Source organism: Acomys russatus, chromosome 16 (assembly GCF_903995435.1).
Source record: "Acomys russatus chromosome 16, mAcoRus1.1, whole genome shotgun sequence".
In the NCBI taxonomy this organism is placed as follows: domain Eukaryota; kingdom Metazoa; phylum Chordata; class Mammalia; order Rodentia; family Muridae; genus Acomys; species Acomys russatus.
The window spans coordinates 5,141,897-5,162,702 of record NC_067152.1 but is presented as its reverse complement, the minus strand read 5'-3'; the positions used below and the strand labels follow the sequence as shown (position 1 = coordinate 5,162,702).

General features: G+C 54.4%; 2 protein-coding genes across 2 annotated transcripts; both read left to right on the top strand.

Moving 5' to 3' along the window:
• Positions 1 to 780: 780 nt before the first annotated feature.
• On the top strand, positions 781 to 14,535 carry Nek8 (NIMA related kinase 8). The gene is made up of 15 exons (XM_051158453.1): positions 781 to 872; positions 5,928 to 6,133; positions 6,310 to 6,542; positions 6,763 to 6,894; positions 7,407 to 7,615; positions 7,749 to 7,828; positions 7,916 to 8,097; positions 8,191 to 8,341; positions 10,224 to 10,300; positions 10,636 to 10,753; positions 12,299 to 12,449; positions 12,641 to 12,804; positions 12,910 to 13,068; positions 13,194 to 13,403; positions 14,372 to 14,535. Exons 1-15 carry the CDS (start codon positions 826 to 828, stop codon positions 14,533 to 14,535), a joined length of 2,283 nt encoding a protein of 760 aa, XP_051014410.1. The 5' UTR covers positions 781 to 825.
• Positions 14,536 to 15,263: 728 nt separating this feature from the next.
• Traf4 (TNF receptor associated factor 4) lies at positions 15,264 to 20,806 on the top strand. Its single transcript, XM_051158037.1, has 7 exons — positions 15,264 to 15,449; positions 18,298 to 18,349; positions 18,972 to 19,076; positions 19,149 to 19,310; positions 19,398 to 19,559; positions 19,646 to 19,801; positions 20,035 to 20,806. The coding sequence occupies exons 1-7, from the start codon at positions 15,307 to 15,309 to the stop codon at positions 20,665 to 20,667; spliced, it is 1,413 nt and encodes a 470-aa protein (XP_051013994.1). The 5' UTR covers positions 15,264 to 15,306; the 3' UTR covers positions 20,668 to 20,806.

Below are 20,806 nucleotides of genomic sequence, written 5' to 3'. Positions count from 1 at the left end.
ACTATTTCTGGACAGTCACATAGAACCTTCTCGGGTTTTCCCACAACCTGCTGCTTTCTTTCGGGTAGAGGTTTACTTTCACTTCCATCTCACCCCCAAGGAGGTTCGAGATGAGCATCAGGGATTGAGTCCCCCTAAATCAGCATTTTTGTGCGAGGTGGGGGTGTCTGAAAGGCCGAGAACGCTGGTTCAGTAGTTGTGACAACCTGGGGACCACGTCACCTACTCTCCGCGTGAATCAGTTTGTCCAACTGGGGTTTTCCCGGTCCCTCCCTAGGCAAACACCTAACAACCCCGCACAGAGCGCGCTCTTGGCTTCCGTTTTGGTGGTTTATCCTTAACGTGGCAGGTGTCACTAGGGAATCCCTTTTTATCTTTCTGAAGTCGTGTCACTCCTGCGCAGCGGGGACTCTGCGCTTCCCACTCGTATTTGACCTTTGGGAGACAATCTTGTTTGCGCGGGGCAGCATAGTGGGCGCCTCAACGTTTCAGTTAAACTACCTATACCCAAACCACGCGTGTGCAAAGTGCTTGGTACAGTGCTGAGCAAAAGGGGCTCGTCAAGAAACCGTGATCTTTCGATCCCTCTTTCGGGGCGGGACCGTTAGAGGAACGCGACTTAGCGTCCGGGTTGGGTTTACAGTCAGAGAAAAGGCGGGGGTGGGGGGGGGGGGGCAGGACTGGCGCCCCTGTTCCGTCAGCTCCGCCCTGCAAAAAAAAAAAAAAAAAAAAAAAGTCTTACAGCTAGGAGGAGGAGCTCCCCGGGTGGGAGGGTCCGCGCACGCGCACCATGGGGAATTCCAGAAGCGTAACTGAGAAAAAGAGATGGACAAGTACGAGCGGATCCGAGTGGTGGGAAGAGGTGCCTTCGGGTGAGCCAAAGGGCGCTGGGGAGGAAATGCTAAGGGAGAAACAAAATAAGTCCCAATTCCAAGCGAGAAATCATGGTCCTGTTGGCCCCGCCTTGGAGCCAGAGCACCTCTATGGGATGCCCCGCCTAGGCATCCGGTCCTTAGGTCTAGGCGGGATGCTCCGCCCCCGGAGAGACCACGCCCACCAGGCCAGCCTGTGCCCTTGGAAGATAGTTCTCTGAGATTACTTTTTCTTTGCTATAGCTGATAAAGAGCGTCGGTGGCACCGGTCAGACTGCCTGGAGTATACAGTTATGACCGAAACAGGCGAGGTACCATCCCCTTTACGAACTTAGCCCATAGGAAACTGGTGCAAATAAACAATATTGTAAAGCAGTCACTGAAGTCTGAGCAGATGTGGACGGTTATTAAGAGTCTTTGCACCACGTGGGGTGGGTGGTACAAACCTGTAAGTCCAGTACTTGGGAGCAGATGGAGTAGGATTATTGTGAATTCGAGGCCAACCTTGCCTACACAGAAATGTCTCCAAAAGAAAAGCCAGGAAGCCAATTTTTTTTTTTTATGGTACATGCCTGGCAGGCCTGAACTACATAACTAGCTCAAGGCCAGCCTGAGCAACTTAGCGCTACCCATCTCACATTTTAGAAAAAGAAAGAAAAAGGGGGACTGAGGATGTAGATTAGTGGTAGAGCTCCTGCCTGACATGCTTGAGGGTTAATTTCTTACTACCAAAAGGCAACTTAAGGAGTCCACCCAAGAGGCTGGGCCCCTCCTGACCTCAGCAGGCACCAGGTATCTACCTAGTACACAGGCATATAAGCCGGCAAAACACTGATACACATAAAATAAATACATCTAGCCGGGCGGTGGTGGTGCACGCCTTTAATCCCAGCACTCGGGAGGCAGAGGCAGGCGGATCGCTGTGAGTTCGAGGCCAGCCTGGTCTACAAAGTGAATTCAGGATGGCCAAGGCTATACAGAGAAACCCTGTCTCAAAAAATCAAAGTAAAATAAAATAAAATACATCTAAAAATTTTTTTTAATGTAACTAACATTAAAAGCATAGGGAGATAATGATATCTGGTGTCCTCTTCTGGTGTGCAGGTGTTCAAGCAGGCAGAAGACTGTATACATAATAATAAATAAATCTTAAAATAAAAAGCATAGGCAGGCTGGGTGGGGGTGGCCCACACCTTTAGTCCCAGCACTTGGGAGGTACAGGTAGGCAGATCACTGTAAGTTCTAGGCCAGCCTGGTCTACAGAGCCAGTTCCAGGATAGCCAGGGCTACATAGAGAAACCTTGTCTTGAAAAAAAAAGAAAGAAAGAAAGAAAGAAAGGGCTGGAGAGATGGCTCAGAGGTTAAGAGCACTGGCTGCTCTTCCAAAGGTCCTGAGTTCAATTCCCAGCAACAACGTGGTGGCTCACAACCATTTGTAATGAGATCTGGTGCCCTCTTCTTTTTTTATTTTTTGGTTTTTTGAGACAAGGTTTCTCTGTGTAGCCTTGGCTTTCCTAGACTCACTTTGTAGACCAGGCTGTTCTGGAACTCACAGCGATCCACCTGCCTCTGCCTCCCGAGTGCTGGGATTAAAGGCGTGCGCCACCACCGCCCGGCCCAGTGCCCTCTTCTGTTGTGCACAATACTGATAAATAATAAATAAATATATATTAAAAAAAAAAAGAAAGAAAAACAACAGAAAGAAAGAAAAAAAACAACAACAGAAACCAAAGACTTGAAGAAATGAGGGTCAGGCAGAGTCCTTCTGGTAGGTAAAGTCACATTTGCTAAGATCCTCCCTTGTTACAGCATTCAAGAGGCTGAGAGAAGGGTTGCTGTAGCCTGTCCTGGAGGGTGGGGACCAGATTATGATCTTGAAAAAATGAAGTAAGAGGTTAAGCTGATTTAAGGTCTGAAGGCTAGGAGGGTTTTGTTTGTGTTTGTAACAGAGGTTGAACTCACAGTATCACAGAGCTACACCCCAGGGAAGAGTTTTAAAACTCTGGGATGGGGTGTAGTGGCCCATGCCAGGACTCTCAGCAATGGTAGTGGAGGTAGAGAGAAGTGCGTGAGGGTAGGAAGTCCGGGGTCTTCCGCTAAATCGACGTGCTTCATAGCAAGTTCAAGGTCAGCCTGGGCTATGTGGGAGTGTGTCTCTGAAGACAAAACAAAGCAAAGGAGTGAGCTAATCTGACCCATGTGGGTTTTACAAGGATATTTTCAGTTGGGGCTGCAGCTCGGTGGTAGAGGGCCCTGGATTTGATCTGCAGTACTGAAAAGGAAACACAGCTAAGTGTCACTATGGCTGCTATGTGGAGTTTAGATCTCAGAGTGACGACGGGAGCGACAGGGATGGCTTCAGAAGGCCAAGGGACAGGCTGTTTGTTTGTTTCGTTTTTGTTTTGTTTTTTGTGGTTGTTTTGTTTTTTGAGACAGGGTTTCTCTGTGTAGCCTTGGCTGTCCTGGACTCACTTTGTAGACGAGGCTGGCCTCGAACTCACAGCGATCCGCCTGCCTCTGCCTCCCATCCTGTGTTTTCAGAATCCTGAAACCAGGAGCTGGGAAGATGGTTCAGTGGTTAGAGCACTTGTTCTTGCAGATGACAGGGCTCCATTCCAAGTATCCACATGGTGGCCCAACCATATGGAGCTGCAGGTCCAGAGGATCCAACACCCTCTTTTGGCCTCTATGGGCACAAAAATACACGCAAGCAAAAACATTTATGCATATAAAGTATGTGCTTTTATTTAATTTTTAATTTTATTTATTTATTTATTTTGGGTTTTTTGATACGAGGTCTCTCTGTGTTAGCCTTGGCTGTCCTTGGACTCGCTTTGTAGACCTAGCTGGCCTAGAACTCACTGCGATCCACCTGCCTCTGCCTCCTGAATGCTGGGATTTAAAGGTGTGTGCCACCACGCCCGGCTTAATAATTTTTGGTTTTTCAAGACAAGAGTTTCTCTGTGTAGCCTTGGCTGTCCTAGACTCACTTTGTAGACCAGGGTGGCTTTGAACTCACAGTGATCCACCTGCCTCTGCCTCCTGAGTGCTGGAATTAAAGGCATGTGACCCCATGCCTCCTGGCTGAAAATATGTATTTTTAAATGCCAAACCTTAAGCAAAACAAAAACAAGGAATTTCTATTGTAAATGAGATTACAAACTGCTTATGAATGCATTTTACAGATTTACATATGGGGAAGGCATTTAAAAAGTAAAATTTCGGGCTGGGGAGATGGCTCAGCAGTTAAGAGCACTGACTGCTCTTCCAGAGGACCTAGGTTCAATTCTCAGCAACCACATGGCAGCTCACAACTGTCTGTAACTCCAGTTTCAGGGGATCCGATACCCTCACACAGACATACATGTAGTCAAAACACCAATGCACATAAAGGTTTAAAAAAATAAAAGTAAAATTCCTAGCTTTATGTAGGTCACAAAGGAGATTAAAACAGCTTTTCTTTCCTTTTGGGGGGCGGGGCATTCCAGGGAGTGTTTACTCTGTGAGGCCTGGGCTGTCATGGAACTCCTTCATGGAGATCCACCTGCCTCTGCCTCCCAAGTGCTGGGATTAAAGGTGTGTGCCACCACCACTTGGCTGGTGTGGTCTTTCATATACATGTAAAGGTCAGAAGACAACTTATGGGAATTGCTTCTCTCCTTCTTACCCATGGGCGGGTCTGCGTTCCCAGGCTTGTCAGTAAGCATCTTTTCACCCACTGAGCCATCTTGCTGACCTTGCTTTTTTTTTTTTTTTTTTTTTTAAGATTTATTTATTTATTTAATGTATACAGTATTTTGCCTGCATGTACACCTGTAGGCCAGAAGAGGGCATCAGATCACATTACAGATGGCTGTGAGCCACCATGTGGTTGCTGGGAACTGAACTCATGACCTTTGGGAGAGCAGTTAGTGCCCTTAACCTCTGAGCCATCTCTCCAGCACCCTGCTTGCTGTTTTTGAAACAGGGTCTCTTGGACCTCAGGCTGCCTCAGGCTCACCGTGTGGCTAAGAATGGACTTGAAATCCTGAAATACATTTCTTCTTGTCTCTGCCTCCCAGAGTGCTAGGATTACAGACATGCACCACCACTGTTATTTACGTTGTGTGTGTGTGTGTGTGTGTGTGTGTGTGTGTGTGTGTGTGTGTGTGTGTGTGTGTACTTTCTATCATATGTCTGGGTCTTTTGCATACAATATATGCATATGTACCATGTTCATGCAGTGCCGGTAGAGGCCAGAAGATGGAGCTGGCGCCCCTGGAACTGGAATTACAGATAGTTGTGAGCTGCCATGTGGGTTCTGGGAACCAAACCTGGACCCTCTGGAAGAGCAGCCAGTCAGTGCTCTTAACTACTGAGCCATCTCTCCAGCTCTTGATTTACTTTTTATTATTTTACATTTGTGTGTGAGCGAGTGCCTCCTGTGGAGGCCAGACGAGGCCATCAGGTCCTTGGAAGCTGCAGTTCTAGGTGGTTTTGAGCTTATTGAAGTGGGTGCTAAGCCATCTCTCCAAAGCACTTTCTTTTTTTGGGGGGGGTGGTTTTCGAGACAGGGTCTCTCTGTGCTAACCATGGCTGTCCTGGACTCGCTTTGTAGACCAGGCTGGCCTCGAACTCACAGCGATCCACCTGCCTCTGCCTCCTGAGTGCTGAGATTAAAGGCGTGTGTCACCACACCCAGCCTATTTTTTATTTTTTTAAAGACATATTTACTTATTATGTATACAGTGTTTGGGCTGAATATAACGTCTGCAGGCCAGCAGAGGGCACCAGATCTCACTGTAGAGGGTAGTGAGCCATCATGTGGTTGCTGGGAATTGAACTCACGACCTCTGGAAGAGCAGCCAGGGCTCTTAACCTCTGAGCCATCTCTCCAGCCCCCAGAGCACTTTCTGTTTGTGAGACAAGGTCCTGTCAGTCCGGCCTTGAACGCTAGACCTTCTTCAGCCTCCACCATGCCCAGCGTAATCACCTGTGGGCTCTGGGCCGCCCTAGCGTGTGGCCGGAAGCTTAGCTGGTGCTCGCTCTGTGTGTGTGTGCGCTCTGTGTCCCTAGAATCGTGCACCTGTGCCTTCGAAAGGCTGACCAGAAGCTGGTGATCATCAAGCAGATCCCAGTGGAACAGATGACCAAAGAAGAGCGGCAGGCGGCCCAGAACGAGTGCCAGGTGCTCAAGCTGCTCAACCACCCCAATGTCATCGAGTACTATGAGAACTTCCTGGAGGACAAGGCGCTCATGATCGCCATGGAATACGCCCCAGGTAGACCAGATGTCCGTTCCTTAGCCGAGCGGGCCCTTTCCCCTCCAGGGTAGCTGGATGCCATTCCTTGCCCTCTCTGGTCTCAGTGTCCTGTTCTATAAAAGCGATGGGTTGTCCCCCCTCCCCCACCCCAGTGTGGGATAGGTCCAGGTCTTGCTTTGTTCTCTGGGCCGCAGGTGGTACCCTGGCTGAGTTCATCCAGAAGCGCTGCAATTCTCTGCTGGAGGAGGAGACCATCGTCCACTTCTTCGTGCAGATCCTGCTGGCGCTGCACCACGTGCACACGCACCTCATTCTGCATCGGGACCTCAAGACGCAGAACATCCTTCTCGACAAGCACCGTATGGTTGTCAAGATCGGTGACTTTGGCATCTCTAAGATCCTCAGCAGCAAGAGCAAGGCCTACACGGTGCCTGGATGGGCGGTGGGGCGGGGGGGGGGGGGCGGGGCGGAGAGGACGGGACACCTCGCGGTTCTTCATAGCTGCACCCTACTCTCCATCCCTGCCTCTTCCCCTTCCCTTAGTCCCTGGCTGCGCGGCCTGCTTTCAGAAGCTGTCCACAGGCGAGAGTCTCCAGTCAGAGCCTGTTTCTTCCCAGGGCTGTGACACACGGGTTCCCCTCCTGCAGGTGGTGGGTACCCCATGCTACATCTCCCCTGAGCTGTGTGAGGGCAAGCCCTACAACCAGAAGAGTGACATCTGGGCTCTCGGTTGTGTCTTATATGAGCTAGCCAGCCTCAAGAGAGCCTTTGAGGCTGCGGTGAGTACAGACCCCGCTAGGTGAGTCCAGACACCACAAAGGGACCCAGAGCTCCAGTTCCTTTGCCGTAGCTCTGGCCACTTCTCTGTTTCTTCTTTTGTGGCTGGCTGAGTCATTATCAGTCTCTACACCTGCTGGTGGGTTACCCAGGGCAGGACTGGGCCTTTCTCCCTTGCTCAGCTCAGCCTGGGGAGGGCTGGAGTCCTGTTTTAGTCTGAGAATTCCTGAGGGTATAAATGTGATCCTGGATTCTCCCATCAGATTAGAGACATTCCCAGGAGCAAGCCTGGAGTCTCCCAAAACCAACCCCTCCCTCTCCTCTCGTGGTTGGGGTGGGGGGGAAGGTTCAAGGACGAAACTTCTGTTTCAGACTAGGAAGTTCTGAAAGCAGTGTTAGGCTCTCCTACCATCTCTAATGAACCTGCAGCATCCCGTCCTGAGGGTAGACGTCAGTGGGGGAGCTACCCTACCTAAGAGCCAGCACCTGGCCATCCCTCCATGTTCTTTCACAGAACTTGCCGGCCCTGGTGCTCAAAATCATGAGTGGTACGTTTGCACCCATCTCTGACCGGTACAGCCCGGAGCTGCGCCAGCTCGTCCTGAGTCTGCTCAGCCTGGAGCCTGCGCAGAGGCCACCCCTCAGCCACATCATGGCGCAACCCCTCTGCATCCGGGCCCTCCTCAACCTCCACACCGATGTGGGCAGCGTCTGCATGAGGAGGCTTGTGAAGGGAGATGGACCTTGGGCAGCAGGGGTGGGCACCCAGTGGGAGCATGAGAGATCTAGGGCTAAGCCTTCCTTGTGTATAGTTCTGACATAGGACTGTGCTAAGACCTCTCTCTGTATCCCACAGGGCAGAAAAGTCACTGACCGCAGGACCACCCATGGTCCCTGGTGGCACAGGGAGCAGGGCCGCCAGTGCTCGATGCAGGGGTGAGTTGGTTGGGACCTGCGGCTGGAGCTCTGGAGACACCCTACCTTTTTCACTAGTCTAACTGGCCTCCAACTCTGTTCTCGCAGGCATCCCCCGGGGACCTGTGAGACCGGCCATCCCACCTCCACTGTCTTCCGTGTACACGTGGGGTGGTGGCCTTAGCGTTCCGCTGAGGCTGCCAATGCTCAACACTGAGGTGGTCCAGGTGGCCGCAGGGCGCACACAGAAGGCTGGCGTCACACGCTCTGGCCGCCTCATCCTGTGGGAGGTGAGCATGTTGGCAGTGGGCTTGGCTGGGTCAGGGTGAGACCCCAGAAGTGGAGTTCGGATCCTCAGGCACCACCCACTCACTCCTCTGCAGGCTCCACCCCTGGGCGCTGGAGGAGGCACACTCCTCCCGGGGGCTGTAGAGCTGCCTCAGCCCCAGTTTGTCTCACGTTTCCTGGAGGGCCAGTCGGGTGTGACCATCAAGCATGTGGCCTGCGGGGACCTGTTCACGGCTTGCCTGACTGGTGAGCTTGTCAGGGGAGTGCTGTGTGGGGACGGGAGGAAGACAGACAGTGCAACTTCTCTTATCCCAAATCGGTCAATGCCTAAAGGGTTACTGTTTTCTGTCTAGTAGAGGCTGAACGCCTTTCCCTGGTGCACTAGGCCTAGCAGTGCATGTGTCATCCTCATTTGGTAGACAGGGAAAGTAAGGCTCTGACTACTTCAGAATCACAGACTGTAAGGAGGCCACCTATGACTGCCCCCAATCCTGCCTGCCCTTCCAGGCCCTTTTCTTTCTTTTTTTTAATGTGTTAGCTTGCTTTTTATTATTTTTCCTTTTTTTTTTTTTTTGGTTTTTCGAGACAGGGTTTCTCTGTGTAGCCTTGGCCATCCTGGACTCACTCTGTAGACCAGGCTGGCCTCGAACTCACAGCGATCCGCCTGCCTCTGCCTCCCGAGTGCTGGGATTAAAGGCGTGCGCCATCACGCCCGGCTTCCTTTTTTTTTTTTTTTAAATAATTTATTCTTGTTACATCTCAATGGTTATCCCATCCCTTGTATCCTCCCATTCTTCCCTCCCTCCCATTTTCCCCTTACTCCTCTCCCCTATGACTGTGACTGAGGGGGATCTCCTCCTCCTGTATATGCTCATAGGGTATCAAGTCTCTTCTTGGTAACCTGCTATCTTTCCTCTGAGTGCCACCAGGTCTCCCCCCCCCCACCCCCAGGAGACATGGTCAAATATGAGGCACCAGAGTACGTGCGAAAGTCATACCCCACTCTCCACTCAACTGTGGAGAATGTCCTGTCCATTGGCTAGATCTGGGTAGGGGTTTAAAGTTTACGGTCCAGAGCCAGGCGTGGTGGTGCATGCTTGTAATCCCAGCACTCGGGAGGCAGGTGGATCGCTGTGAGTTCGAGGCCAGCCTGGTCTACAAAGTGAGTCCAGGACAGCCAAGTCTACACAGAGAGACCTTGTCTTGAAAAACCAAAAAAAAAAAAAAAAAAAAAAAAAAGGGAAAAAAAAGAAAATGAAAAAGATTTATTTTAGCCGGGCGTGGTGGCGCATGCCTTTAATCCCAGCACTCGGGAGGTGGAGGCAGGCGGATCGCTGTGAGTTTGAGGCCAGCCTGGTCTACAAAGTGAGTCCAGGATGGCCAAAGCTACACAGAGAAACCCTGTCTCGAAAAAAAAAAAAAAAGTTTACGGTCCAGGCCCTTTTCAATACTTCAATACCCCCCCCCCCCCCCCCCCCCCCCCCCCCCGCCCCTCAGTACTAGTGCTTGAACCTCGGGCCTTGTACACGATGGGCAAGCATTCTACTGAGTTACAACCCAGGGCATTTTTTTGAAGTTCTATTTATTTATCACATATACAGTGTTCTGCCTGCATGAACACCTGCATACCAGAAGAGGGCACCAGATCTTGTTATAGATGGTTGTGGGCCACCATGTGGTTGCTGGGAATTGAACTCAGGACCTTTGGAAGAGCAGCCAGTGTTCTTAACCTCTGAGCTACCTCTCCAGCTCCCTTATCTATCTATCTATCTATCTATCTATCTATTTATTTATTTTTGAGGCAAGGTCTTGCCATGTAGTCTTAGCTGGCCTGGAACTCTTAGAGATCCACCTGCTCCTGAGTGCTGGGATTAAAAGCATGTGCCACCACACAGGCGTTTGACTCTTTTGAGGTCCGTTTGTTTTGAGGTAGCATCTCACTAAGTTTGACCAGCCAGACTCACAAGTCTCCCTCAACTTGAGTAGGTTCAGTAGCCCTGGTGCCTGCTGCCAGCCCAGCATTAGTTCCGGGTTGATCTTCTTCCTCCAACCTCTAAGCGAGCCACCTGCCTGAAATGCAGTCTCACACCTGCTTACCTCTCCTGCCTTTCACCGCCCTCCTCCCCAGACCGAGGCATCATCATGACCTTTGGCAGTGGCAGCAACGGCTGTTTAGGCCATGGCAACGTCACTGACATCAGCCAGGTGGGTGTTCCATGTGCCCCAGAGAGAGGAAGTGAGAGGATGACAGGGAGCCCTCTTCTGAGAGCTGAGAGCAGATTGGGGGTAGGGGAGTTCCCAGAAGCCACATGTCCCAATAGTTCCCAGGCTGCACCTGCTCTGGGTCAGATAGGGGGAAGTCCAGGAAGCATCCCCCTCCATGGCATCCACCTGTTGCTGTGTCTTCGTGCTGTGCATGTGTGTGGTTGGAGTTAAAGCGACAGTTACCTTCTGAGAATTTTCAGCTTGTCTTGCAAGAGAGGTGGGCCGGGACCATGGTAGGGACCTTCACTTATGCTTTGCTTTTTTCCCGTCTCTAGCCCACCATTGTCGAAGCCCTGCTAGGCTACGAGATGGTACAGGTGGCCTGTGGGGCCTCTCATGTGCTGGCCCTGTCTACAGATGGAGAACTGTTTGCCTGGGGCCGAGGAGATGGTGGTAAGCCCACCACCCAGCTCCAGCCTTTAGGGTCCCTCTCCCAGTTGTGTCTGTCATGCTTTGTTCCTTGTCATGCCCACCCTCCTCTCCACGGCCTGTTGTCTCCTTCCTCTTTTTTTCTCGAATTCTGTCCACTCATTGGACAAACCATTATTTCATACTTACCATGTGCTCATCCTTAGTTAGGTGCTTAGATGTTGCCACATAGGATGGCATAGAGCTTTTAAACCCAGCACTCAAAGCCTTGCCTGGTCTACAGAGCAAGTTTCAGGGTAGCCAGGGCTACCTACTGAAACCCTGCTTAAAAGCAAAGCAAAGCAAAGCGAAAACAAACAGACAAAAGGTAGATTCACTCAGGCTTGTGGCACCAGGGAGATTTTGTTCCAACAGTACTTACCATTTATTGCAATGCTAGGAACCAAGACGTTGCTCTTGGCTCTACCAGTGACCTATGACCTATACCCCCAGCCCACCCGGCTAGGTGATGACACAGGTGATGTCATAGATGGGTTCCTGTCCCGGAGGACTCAAGGGTAAAGCATGTGTGTTACAGGAGGGACACTAGAGGACACCAGGGCTATAGCAAAGGTTAACACTGGAATTAAAGGGGACACTGTCCACCTGGGGAAGCTGGTGGCTTTGGATAGGGTTGGTTTTTCTTTCTTTTTTTTTTTTTTTTTTTTTGGTTTGGCTTTTTGAGACAGGGTTTCTCTGTGTAGCCTTGGCTGTCCTGGACTCGCTTTGTAGTCCAGGCTGGTTGGTTTTGGTTTTTCGAGGCAGGGTTTCTCTGTGTAGCCTTGGCTATCCTGAACTCGCTTTGTAGATCAGGTTGGCCTTGAACTCACAGTGATCCACCTGCCTCAGCCTCTGGAGTCCTGGGATTAAAGGCCTGTGCCACCACGCCGGGCTTTGTTTTGTTTTTGTTTTTTGTTTTTGTGAGACACAACCCTGCTTTATGGCTTCTGCTAGCCTGGGATTCACTCTGTAGCCCAGGCTTGCCTCCTATTCATGGCATCCTCGTGTGTCAGCACCGAGTGCTGTGGTTAACTGACTAGAGGCGTGCTTCATCACACACCCAGCTGCAGCTGGGATGAGGCACCTCTAAGTGACTCTGACCAGCAGTGAGGCCCAGGAGAAGCATGCTGGCTGAGACTCAGCCACGTTTCTTTTGTTTGTTTGTCCTGCCAAAAGTATAGCAGTCACCAGAGGCTGTAGGGATGGGAAGACAAGAAAGGAAAGGGCAGCACTTGAACCGAAGTGTGGAGGAAGCCTGGAAAAATCCCCCTCAGGCCTCCCATCCTGTGTCCCGCTCACCAGTCACTGCAGCCGAGTGAGCGGTGCCCAGGTCCACACACAGCAGGGGCTCCTGGTCCAGGGGTGCAGAGGCCAGCGGGGTGAAGCTCAAGGCCTCCTCCACTTGCTGGCCTCGAACTCCCAGAGATCCGCCTGCCTCTGCCTCCCCGAGTGCTCCATCCACTCTTCATTCTGGTATTACCATCCCTGAAGCTCCAACTAACCCCATTCTTTGTTTTGTTTTTCTTGTAGGTAGGCTGGGCCTAGGCACCAGAGAGTCTCATAACTGCCCCCAGCAGGTGCCTGTGCCCCCAGGACAGGAAGCTCAAAGAGTAACCTGTGGCATTGACACTTCCATGATCCTCACCTTGCCTGGCAAGGCCCTGGCCTGTGGAAGTAACAGGTGGATAGATGCCTGGCTCCCTGCCGTGCTGGGATGCAAAGGATGCTTTCAACCCTTAGTGCCTCCCTCCTTCCAAGGTTCAGAACTAAAGCGATGGAACTACTATTTGGTTCAGCTCAGGGCAGGATCCCCGCAGAGACTAGTGGGGGGGGGGGAAGGCGGGCTATACAAGCTTCTGGCTCCATCCTTAGGTTCAACAAGCTAGGCTTGGACCACTTATCCTTAGAGGAGGAGCCTGTTCCCCACCAGCAAGTGGAGGAGGCCTTGAGCTTCACCCCGCTGGCCTCTGCACCCCTGGACCAGGAGCCCCTGCTGTGTGTGGACCTGGGCACCGCTCACTCGGCTGCAGTGACTGGTGAGCGGGACACAGGATGGGAGGCCTGAGGGGGATTTTTCCAGGCTTCCTCCACACTTCGGTTCAAGTGCTGCCCTTTCCTTTCTTGTCTTCCCATCCCTACAGCCTCTGGTGACTGCTATACTTTTGGCAGCAATCAACATGGGCAGCTGGGCACCAGTTCCCGCCGGGTCAGCAGGGCACCCTGTCGGGTCCAAGGCCTAGAGGGCATCAGGATGGTGATGGTGGCCTGTGGGGATGCCTTCACTGTAGTCATTGGGGCAGGTGAGGGGGGCCCAGGGCAAGCATGTGGTGGGTTATGCTCAGTCCCGTCCTTTTGGAGTCCTGCTTGCTGTCTGGTGTTTGGCCGCTTGCTTAGGTTGTGCCCTACTCTTTCGAATTCTTGGCAGAGGGGGAAGTGTATTCTTGGGGTAAAGGAGCCCGAGGCCGACTGGGAAGGAGGGATGAGGATGCTGGGCTCCCTAGGCCAGTGCAGCTTGAGGAAACTCATCCTTACATGGTGACTTCAGTGTCCTGCTGCCATGGGAACACTCTGCTGGCTGTTCGATGTGAGTTTTCTTTTCCTGTCTCATCCACACCACTGGGGCTAACCCGACTCTCCTCTATTCTCATTTACTTACTCCCCCCCCCTTTTTTTAAAAAGAGATTTATTTATTATTTATACAATGTTCTGCCTGCATGTACACCTGCATGCCAGAAAGGGTACCAGATCTCATTATAGATGGCTGTGAGCCACCATGTGGTTGCTAGGAATCGAACTCAGGACCTTTGGAAGAGCAGTCAATGCTCCTAACCCTTGAGCCATCTCTTCAGCGCCCATTTACTCTTTTATTCTGTCCTCAGTAGTTACAACGCAGATTACCCAAAACAATCTCCTGCCCCCCAGACAAGTGAAAGTAGACCCTGTGGGGAGGGGGGGAGGGATGTGTAAAGCACCGAGCCTCCTGCCTGTCTGAGCAACAGCTGCCCCTACTGCTCTCCAGGCCTCACTTGAATTCTTTCTTCTAATAATTCCTGGATCCAGTTGATATTAAAACTCCATTTCTGGGCTGGCAGGAGGGTCCTGGCTCCGGGGACCCAATGAGATCAAAGGTGGGCGGGGCTCGCTGTAGGCAGTGCCTCCAGAAAGCTTTTCTCTGATCCTCCTCAGCAGTCACAGATGAACCAGTTCCCCCCTGAGACAACAGGATTATCCAAGAGGCCACCTCTGAGGGTTCTGGGGGGAAAAACGCACAAGTGCCGGAGGAACTACAGTTTGCCGCGTCCTGGCTAGTGTCATCACTGGGGTGGAAAGGCCGGTGAAGGCTACTCTTTTCTCCCCAAGCCCCCGCCCTATACGCCTCATCTTAGTGTCCCCAGGCTCCCGTCTGGCAGGAATCAACCAAGGGTGGCCTTCAAAGCCTTTGCTAAGAAAGCACCTTTCCCCCCCCCTGCAGGGCAATTGGAAAGCAAGTCCCCGCTGGTGTCCTGGTAGAGACAGGTGCCATGCTTTTGAGTAGGGCAAGCCAGGGCTTGTTTGGACTGGCCAGTGGGCCGGCCTAATCTCTGCTTAGCTTGTGGCTGATAGGTCGGAGGCAGTCCCTTTTTTTCTGGTTTATCCTGAGGCCGGGTTTGCACAATCTCGGAGGAGAGGAATGCTGGAGCTGTCGAATGGTTACTGAGGAGATCCTGCTGAAAGCTGCCCTTGCCCCTCGCCATTCCCCAGACCTAGAGACTCAGGGGGAAAGGTAGCAGGCCAGACCCGACCAGTTTCTCAACGGTTTGAAAAGTAGCGCCAATAAAAATATCAAATGCCTGCTTGGCATATGGTCTCTTCAGGGGTGGAGGTGGCCGCTAGACACCCCAAGACTGGGCTGGGCCCGACTGTGGTTGCAGGGCAGTGGCCTGGAGGAATGTAGGCGCAGCCAGAGGCCCGAGGCTGGGACCGAGGTTCCGCTGGCCCAGGGCCCAGCCCAGTTTCCTTGCACCAGCCGGGCTTTCTCGGATCCTGTTGCCTGGCTCTGCTGCCTAGCACCTGGAAGCTAGGGCCACGGGTCCCTGGGCGGCGCGTGTCGCAGGAGACCTTAAGTTGGCCTCTGAAGAGTCAAGTCTTTGGGTGCGACCCGACAGGCACCATCATAGCGCAAGGGGGCCCCCACTTCTGGAAGAATCTCAGCCACGCTCTCAGTTCCAGCGGGAAAGAGAAGCCCTGGCTTCCGGAGTTGTTTTTTCTTTTTTGGGGGGGTGGTGGTTAGTAGGGGTGGGGGTGAGCCTGACTTAAAACTTTCGAAGGCTGGAGCGCCTTTCAGAGGTTGTAGAGTGGGCGGGGCACGCGGGCGGACTCTAGGACCACGGGGACGCGGCTCCGCCCCCGCTTCCGGCGGGCGGGGTTGCGGACCCGGGCCGGTCGCGGCCGCCAGTCGGCGCCGCCCGCAGCCGGGGAACGCGGCCGGAGTGAGGCGCGGGCTGTGGGGGGCCGCCGCGTGCCCGGCCCCGCCTGCCCGTGCCGGCCGCCAGCCCGCCATGCCCGGCTTCGACTACAAGTTCCTGGAGAAGCCCAAGCGGCGGCTGCTGTGCCCGCTGTGCGGGAAGCCCATGCGCGAGCCTGTGCAGGTGTCTACTTGCGGCCACCGCTTCTGCGACACCTGCCTGCAGGAGTTCCTCAGGTGCGACCCCGGGTGGGGGGCGGTGGGCCTCGGCCGGGGGTGCAGGGGGCGAGGGCACTGCATGGGGAAAGGGCTCGGGTCGGAGACACACACACGTCGGGCCTTTGTCTGCGCGGCCGCCCGGTGACCTCAGGAGCGCCCACCATGATGTCAAGGGGCGGCAGTGACGTCAGGGCTCTGGGGAGGACCCCACGCACCCAGGCGTAAGGTCTCAGGTCCTACCTGTCCAGCTCCAGGTGACAAAAACTGCCTCCGCGCCCGGCGGCGGCGGCGAAGGGAAAGACGCCCTTGCCGACCCGTGGCCGGCCCTTCCCCCTCCCCGCTACCTGGGAGCCCGGGCGGCCGCAGCCTTGAACTTTGAATCCTTCAGGGGAGGGAAGGACAAAGCCTCTCCCGCGCGGCACTCCAAGCCTCCCTGGAGTTTTCACTCATCCAACCTCTTCTTCTTCTTCTCTCTGACGTTGAGAGATCGGCCGTTATTGTTCTCGCATTTTACAGAGATTCAAAGAAAGGCTGCGATTTGCCCAGGGTCCCAGGATTCAAGTGGTAGCTGGGAGTCCAGCCCGGGCTGCGCGCAGTCATGCAGTAGAGGTTGGACTGTGACCTGCAGCCCTCCCCGCCTCCTAAGTGGGAACTCTCCCTGGGGTCTCGAGTACCCCCGTGCCCCGTGCCGGTACTAATGTACACTGCACTCCCAAGACCCAGGTCCTGCCTTGCCGCTTCGGGCATCCGTCACATTTTTGGGCACCCTGTGTGGTCTCGAGTGTCCAGCTCCTGAGGGCTGCCGTGTAAGGAGGGAAGATAGGGGAGCCCCGACGGCCTGTGGAGCATTGTGCCCTAGAGCACAAGGAAAGGCCAGATCTGCCGCGGTCCCTCGAGGGGGACAGGCAGGGAGAGCGATGTGGGACTTCTGCCTCAGTGCTCCGTCCCCACTGCCTGCCCTGCCGAAGCTCCTGGCTGGCGGAAATCTCAGCAGGCCCTTTGTGGTTTTTTTCTTTCTTTTTTTTTTTTTTTTTGTTCCTAGCAGCCGCGGGCTCCTGCTCTCACATATGCTCCGGCTGCCCCCCTCCCTTCTCCCTCCCCCTCCCTGCAATGTACACACTTAACTCCTCTGCTGACACACGGGCCCATTGTCTTCCTCAGCTCCCTTCCCCGGCCCTCTGCTTTCCAGATGAGGCCAGCTGAGCCAGCCCCCTCCTCCAGCTGACCCACCCTTACTGCCTCGGGGAAGGAGGCCGGTTCCCTCCTCCCTCACCTTCTCAGTCCCCTCGAGGCTGCTTCTGCCCAGCCCAGCCCATCCTCCTCCCGGAAATACCCCTCTTCCTTTCCTTCTGCCCCCTCCCCCCATCCTGTCTTCTCCCCTGGGCTCGGGCTTCCACTGCTCAGCCTTGAGTTGAGTTGCCTCTGTCTTCTCCCCTCCCCCATCGGCCGAGTGGTGTTTAGTGGCCTCTGGAGGGGAGAGGTGGTTGAGCTGGCTCTGCCCCCCACTATCACCCCTACCCTACAAGTTAGGCTGTCCATAGCCTTGGCCAAACCTTTGTCCTGGCTGGGCCCCAAGCTGCAGAGTTAGCCTCCCATGCCTGAAGCCTAGGGACATGCCTTAGTCCCCTTGCTGTCTTCAAAACCACTGGGTCAGCACATTCCTGAAGCAGCTAAGTGGACCCCCCTCCCCCATGACCCACCCCTCTTTCCCACTCCTGCTGTGGCTATTACTCAGGTTGAGCCAGGAAGGCTGCTTGCCCCATGGGTGCAGACATGCCTCTTCAGTGCCCAACCATGTACTGTTCTTGGCATTGGGGACTTGGCCAGCAGTAGTGGGGCCAAGAGGAGGTGCTAGGGAGTGGACTGGGCACCTGGGATATGGACTGCCCAGCCTCTTGAAAGTGCTTTCACAACAGGGCTGCTGCCTAGCCTCTGCTTCCGCCTTGAGGCCTGCCTGCCTCCCGCCCACCTGACTCAGATCTGCCAGGAATGTCGTGCCTAGGGGCCTTCAGTCCCGCTGGGTGAGCCCTTGCCTTGCCTGGGCCATGGCAGTCGTGTGTGACAGGTCTTGTTGGGGTCAGCTAGGGCATACTGGCAGGAAAAAGCATGCCACCAAGCTGAGTGTTAATATCTGAGTGGAGATTTGGGGAAAGGGGGGGAAGGACAGCAGCAGGGGTTAGGGCCACCAAGTTTCAGAAGCCTTGTCTGTGGTTAAAGCCTGGGCTATGGAGTTACCCCAGACAGACATGCCCAGGTGCTGCCTCGCTGGGGAGTCTGTGTTTTGTTTCCCCCCACCCCCCCATCTCTGAGTAGGGAGATTCTAACCCCTTCTCAGGCAAGTGGTGAGGCCAGGTGGGAATGTGAAGACTGAGTGAGTGGCTTTGCGTTTCCTTTCCGCTCCTTAGGAGACACACCCTCAAGGAAGAGAAGGGATAGCATAAAGTAGCCTCAAGATGACCTTAGCCTCCCTTCTCAGCCTGGCACTGTCATGGGGGCTGGGTAGCCCTGGCACTTAATCTTAGCCCATCCCTGTATACCCTCCCATCAGCTTTCAGAATAGCCAATGAAAACCATTCTGGGGGAACGGGTGGCAGGCTGCCTGTTTCTTTCAAGTCCAGCTGCTGTCCTTGGGGGGAGGGGAATGCCAGCTGCCACCTGTTGGGTAAAGTGTTTCCTAAGGCAGCTGTGTCTGTCTGCACTGGACCTAGAATACCCTTTGTCTAGCATCCTTGAAAAGTGGGGTGCCCTTGACCTCTGCTCATCCCTTTGTCTCCGCAATGGCAGGTTAGGAAGGGGGCTCTCTCCTGGTTGAGGGGGTGAGGCCCAGGGCCTGAGGAGCCTTGACCCATGCCCTTTTCCCTTTCAGTGAAGGAGTCTTCAAATGCCCCGAGGACCAGCTTCCTCTGGACTATGCCAAGGTGAGTCCACACTGCTAGGTTGGAAGACCAGATCCATAGTATATAGACTGTTGCCCTTGGACGCTGGAGCTGTTGGCAGCCAGCAGGCACAGGGCCAATGTCAACCCCCAAGCCTCAGGAACTCGTGGTGCCCCCACAAAGGTAGCCTGTTCTTTGTCCACCAGGCCAGTTTGCAAACGAAGGCTGTGTTTGCCCTGGGGGACACGTATAATGCCCAGCCTGTAGGGGTGCACAGAGCTGCTCTGTGCCTGCAGAAAGTGCTCCCTCCTCTTCCTGTAGCAAGTTAGATCTGTGGCTAGGGGCCAGGACCCCTCCACTAAGGAAGGAAGCAAGGCACGGGGGCGGGGGGTAGCCTTTGACTGAGAAGGCTGATGGACCGCCTCCCTGAGGGGAGCATGTTCTGTGCAGACATGTCAGCAGCGCTGGTTCCAAGTCAAAGTAGATGACACCTACTGTGTCCTTCATCCTACGGCCCAGAGACATCGTCTGAGGGGGAGGTGTTGGCTCTAGAAGCTATACTGCTTACTGGCTTATAGGCATGGCCAGCTCCGCTGAAAGTGGAGGTGAATGGTGACTACGGCAGGCTGTGGCCCTTGCTGACTCTCCCATTCCCTGCCCACAGATCTACCCAGACCCGGAGCTGGAGGTCCAGGTGTTAGGCTTGCCTATACGCTGCATCCACAGTGAGGAGGGCTGCCGCTGGAGCGGGCCGCTTCGCCATCTGCAGGTGAGACTCTGGGCTGGCAAGCTGGGACTAGCCCCTACTGGCCGGGTGCTGATTTGCGGTGTCCCCCACCAGGGCCACTTGAACACTTGCAGCTTCAATGTGGTCCCCTGCCCGAATCGCTGCCCAGCCAAGCTGAGCCGGCGCGATCTGCCTGCCCACCTGCAGCACGACTGCCCTAAGCGCCGCCTCAAGTGTGAATTCTGTGGCTGTGACTTCAGTGGGGAGGCCTATGAGGTAGGTGGGTCCAAGCTGACAGTGAAGGGAGGATGCGTGACCTGGGAGCCCGGGCATCTCTTCATTTTTCCCCTGTTGTGTTTTCAGAGTCACGAGGGCATGTGCCCCCAAGAGAGTGTGTACTGTGAGAACAAGTGTGGCGCCCGCATGATGAGGCGCCTGTTGGCCCAGCACGCCACTACTGAGTGCCCCAAGCGCACCCAGCCTTGTGCCTACTGCACCAAGGAGTTTGTTTTTGACACCATCCAGGTGAGGCCCTTGTTGACCAGAAGGCTGTGGGACTGGCTAGCAGGGAGTCAGGTTACTGACCACTCCTCTTCTGTCTCTGGTCCTAGAGCCACCAGTACCAGTGCCCACGGCTGCCCGTTCCCTGCCCCAACCAGTGTGGTGTGGGCACTGTGGCTCGGGAGGACCTGCCCAGCCACCTGAAGGACAGCTGCAGCACTGCCTTGGTGCTCTGCCCCTTTAAAGAGTCTGGCTGCAAGCACAGGGTGAGATGCCCCTTCCCTGTAGCCCTTGAGGTCCTAGATCAGTTTGCTGCCACAGCCGAGGCCTCAGTGGGTCCCACTAGCCAACTTACGCTTCTTCCCAGCACTCTCTCTGCCGCCGTCCTGTGGAATTGGGCGCCTGCTCCCCCTGCCTACCTCGCTTTTTTTTTTCCCTTAGACCTTCCTCCTTTGGTAACTTTTTCCTTCCCCCGTTGCCTTGGGTTTTGCCAACACAGTGCCCTAAACTGGCGATGGCACGTCATGTGGAGGAGAGTGTCAAGCCACACCTGGCGATGATGTGTGCCCTGGTGAGCCGGCAACGGCAAGAGCTTCAGGAGCTGAGGAGGGAGCTGGAGGAGCTGTCCATAGGCAGTGATGGCGTGCTCATCTGGAAGATTGGCAGCTATGGGCGGCGTCTGCAGGAGGCCAAGGCCAAGCCTAACCTGGAGTGCTTCAGCCCGGCCTTCTACACACACAAGTACGGCTACAAGCTGCAGGTGTCCGCGTTCCTCAACGGTAACGGCAGCGGTGAGGGCACTCACCTCTCCATTTACATCCGCGTGTTGCCGGGCGCCTTTGACAATCTCCTCGAGTGGCCCTTTGCCCGTCGGGTCACCTTCTCCCTGCTGGATCAGAGCGACCCAGGCCTAGCTAAGCCGCAGCATGTCACTGAGACCTTCCACCCTGATCCAAACTGGAAGAACTTCCAGAAGCCCGGCACTTGGCGAGGCTCCCTGGATGAGAGCTCTCTGGGCTTTGGCTACCCCAAATTCATCTCCCACCAGGACATCCGGAAGCGGAATTACGTGCGGGATGACGCAGTCTTCATCCGTGCCTCTGTGGAACTGCCCCGGAAGATCCTCAGCTGAGAGTAGAGCCTTTTGGGCTCACGTGGGAAGGGGGGGAGGCAGGACAGGATCTAAGACACTGGCTGAAACTGGACTGGGGGCCGGACCCCCTTCCGGCTTCTTTTGCCTAATTGCTATCCCACTCGCTCCCTACCACCAC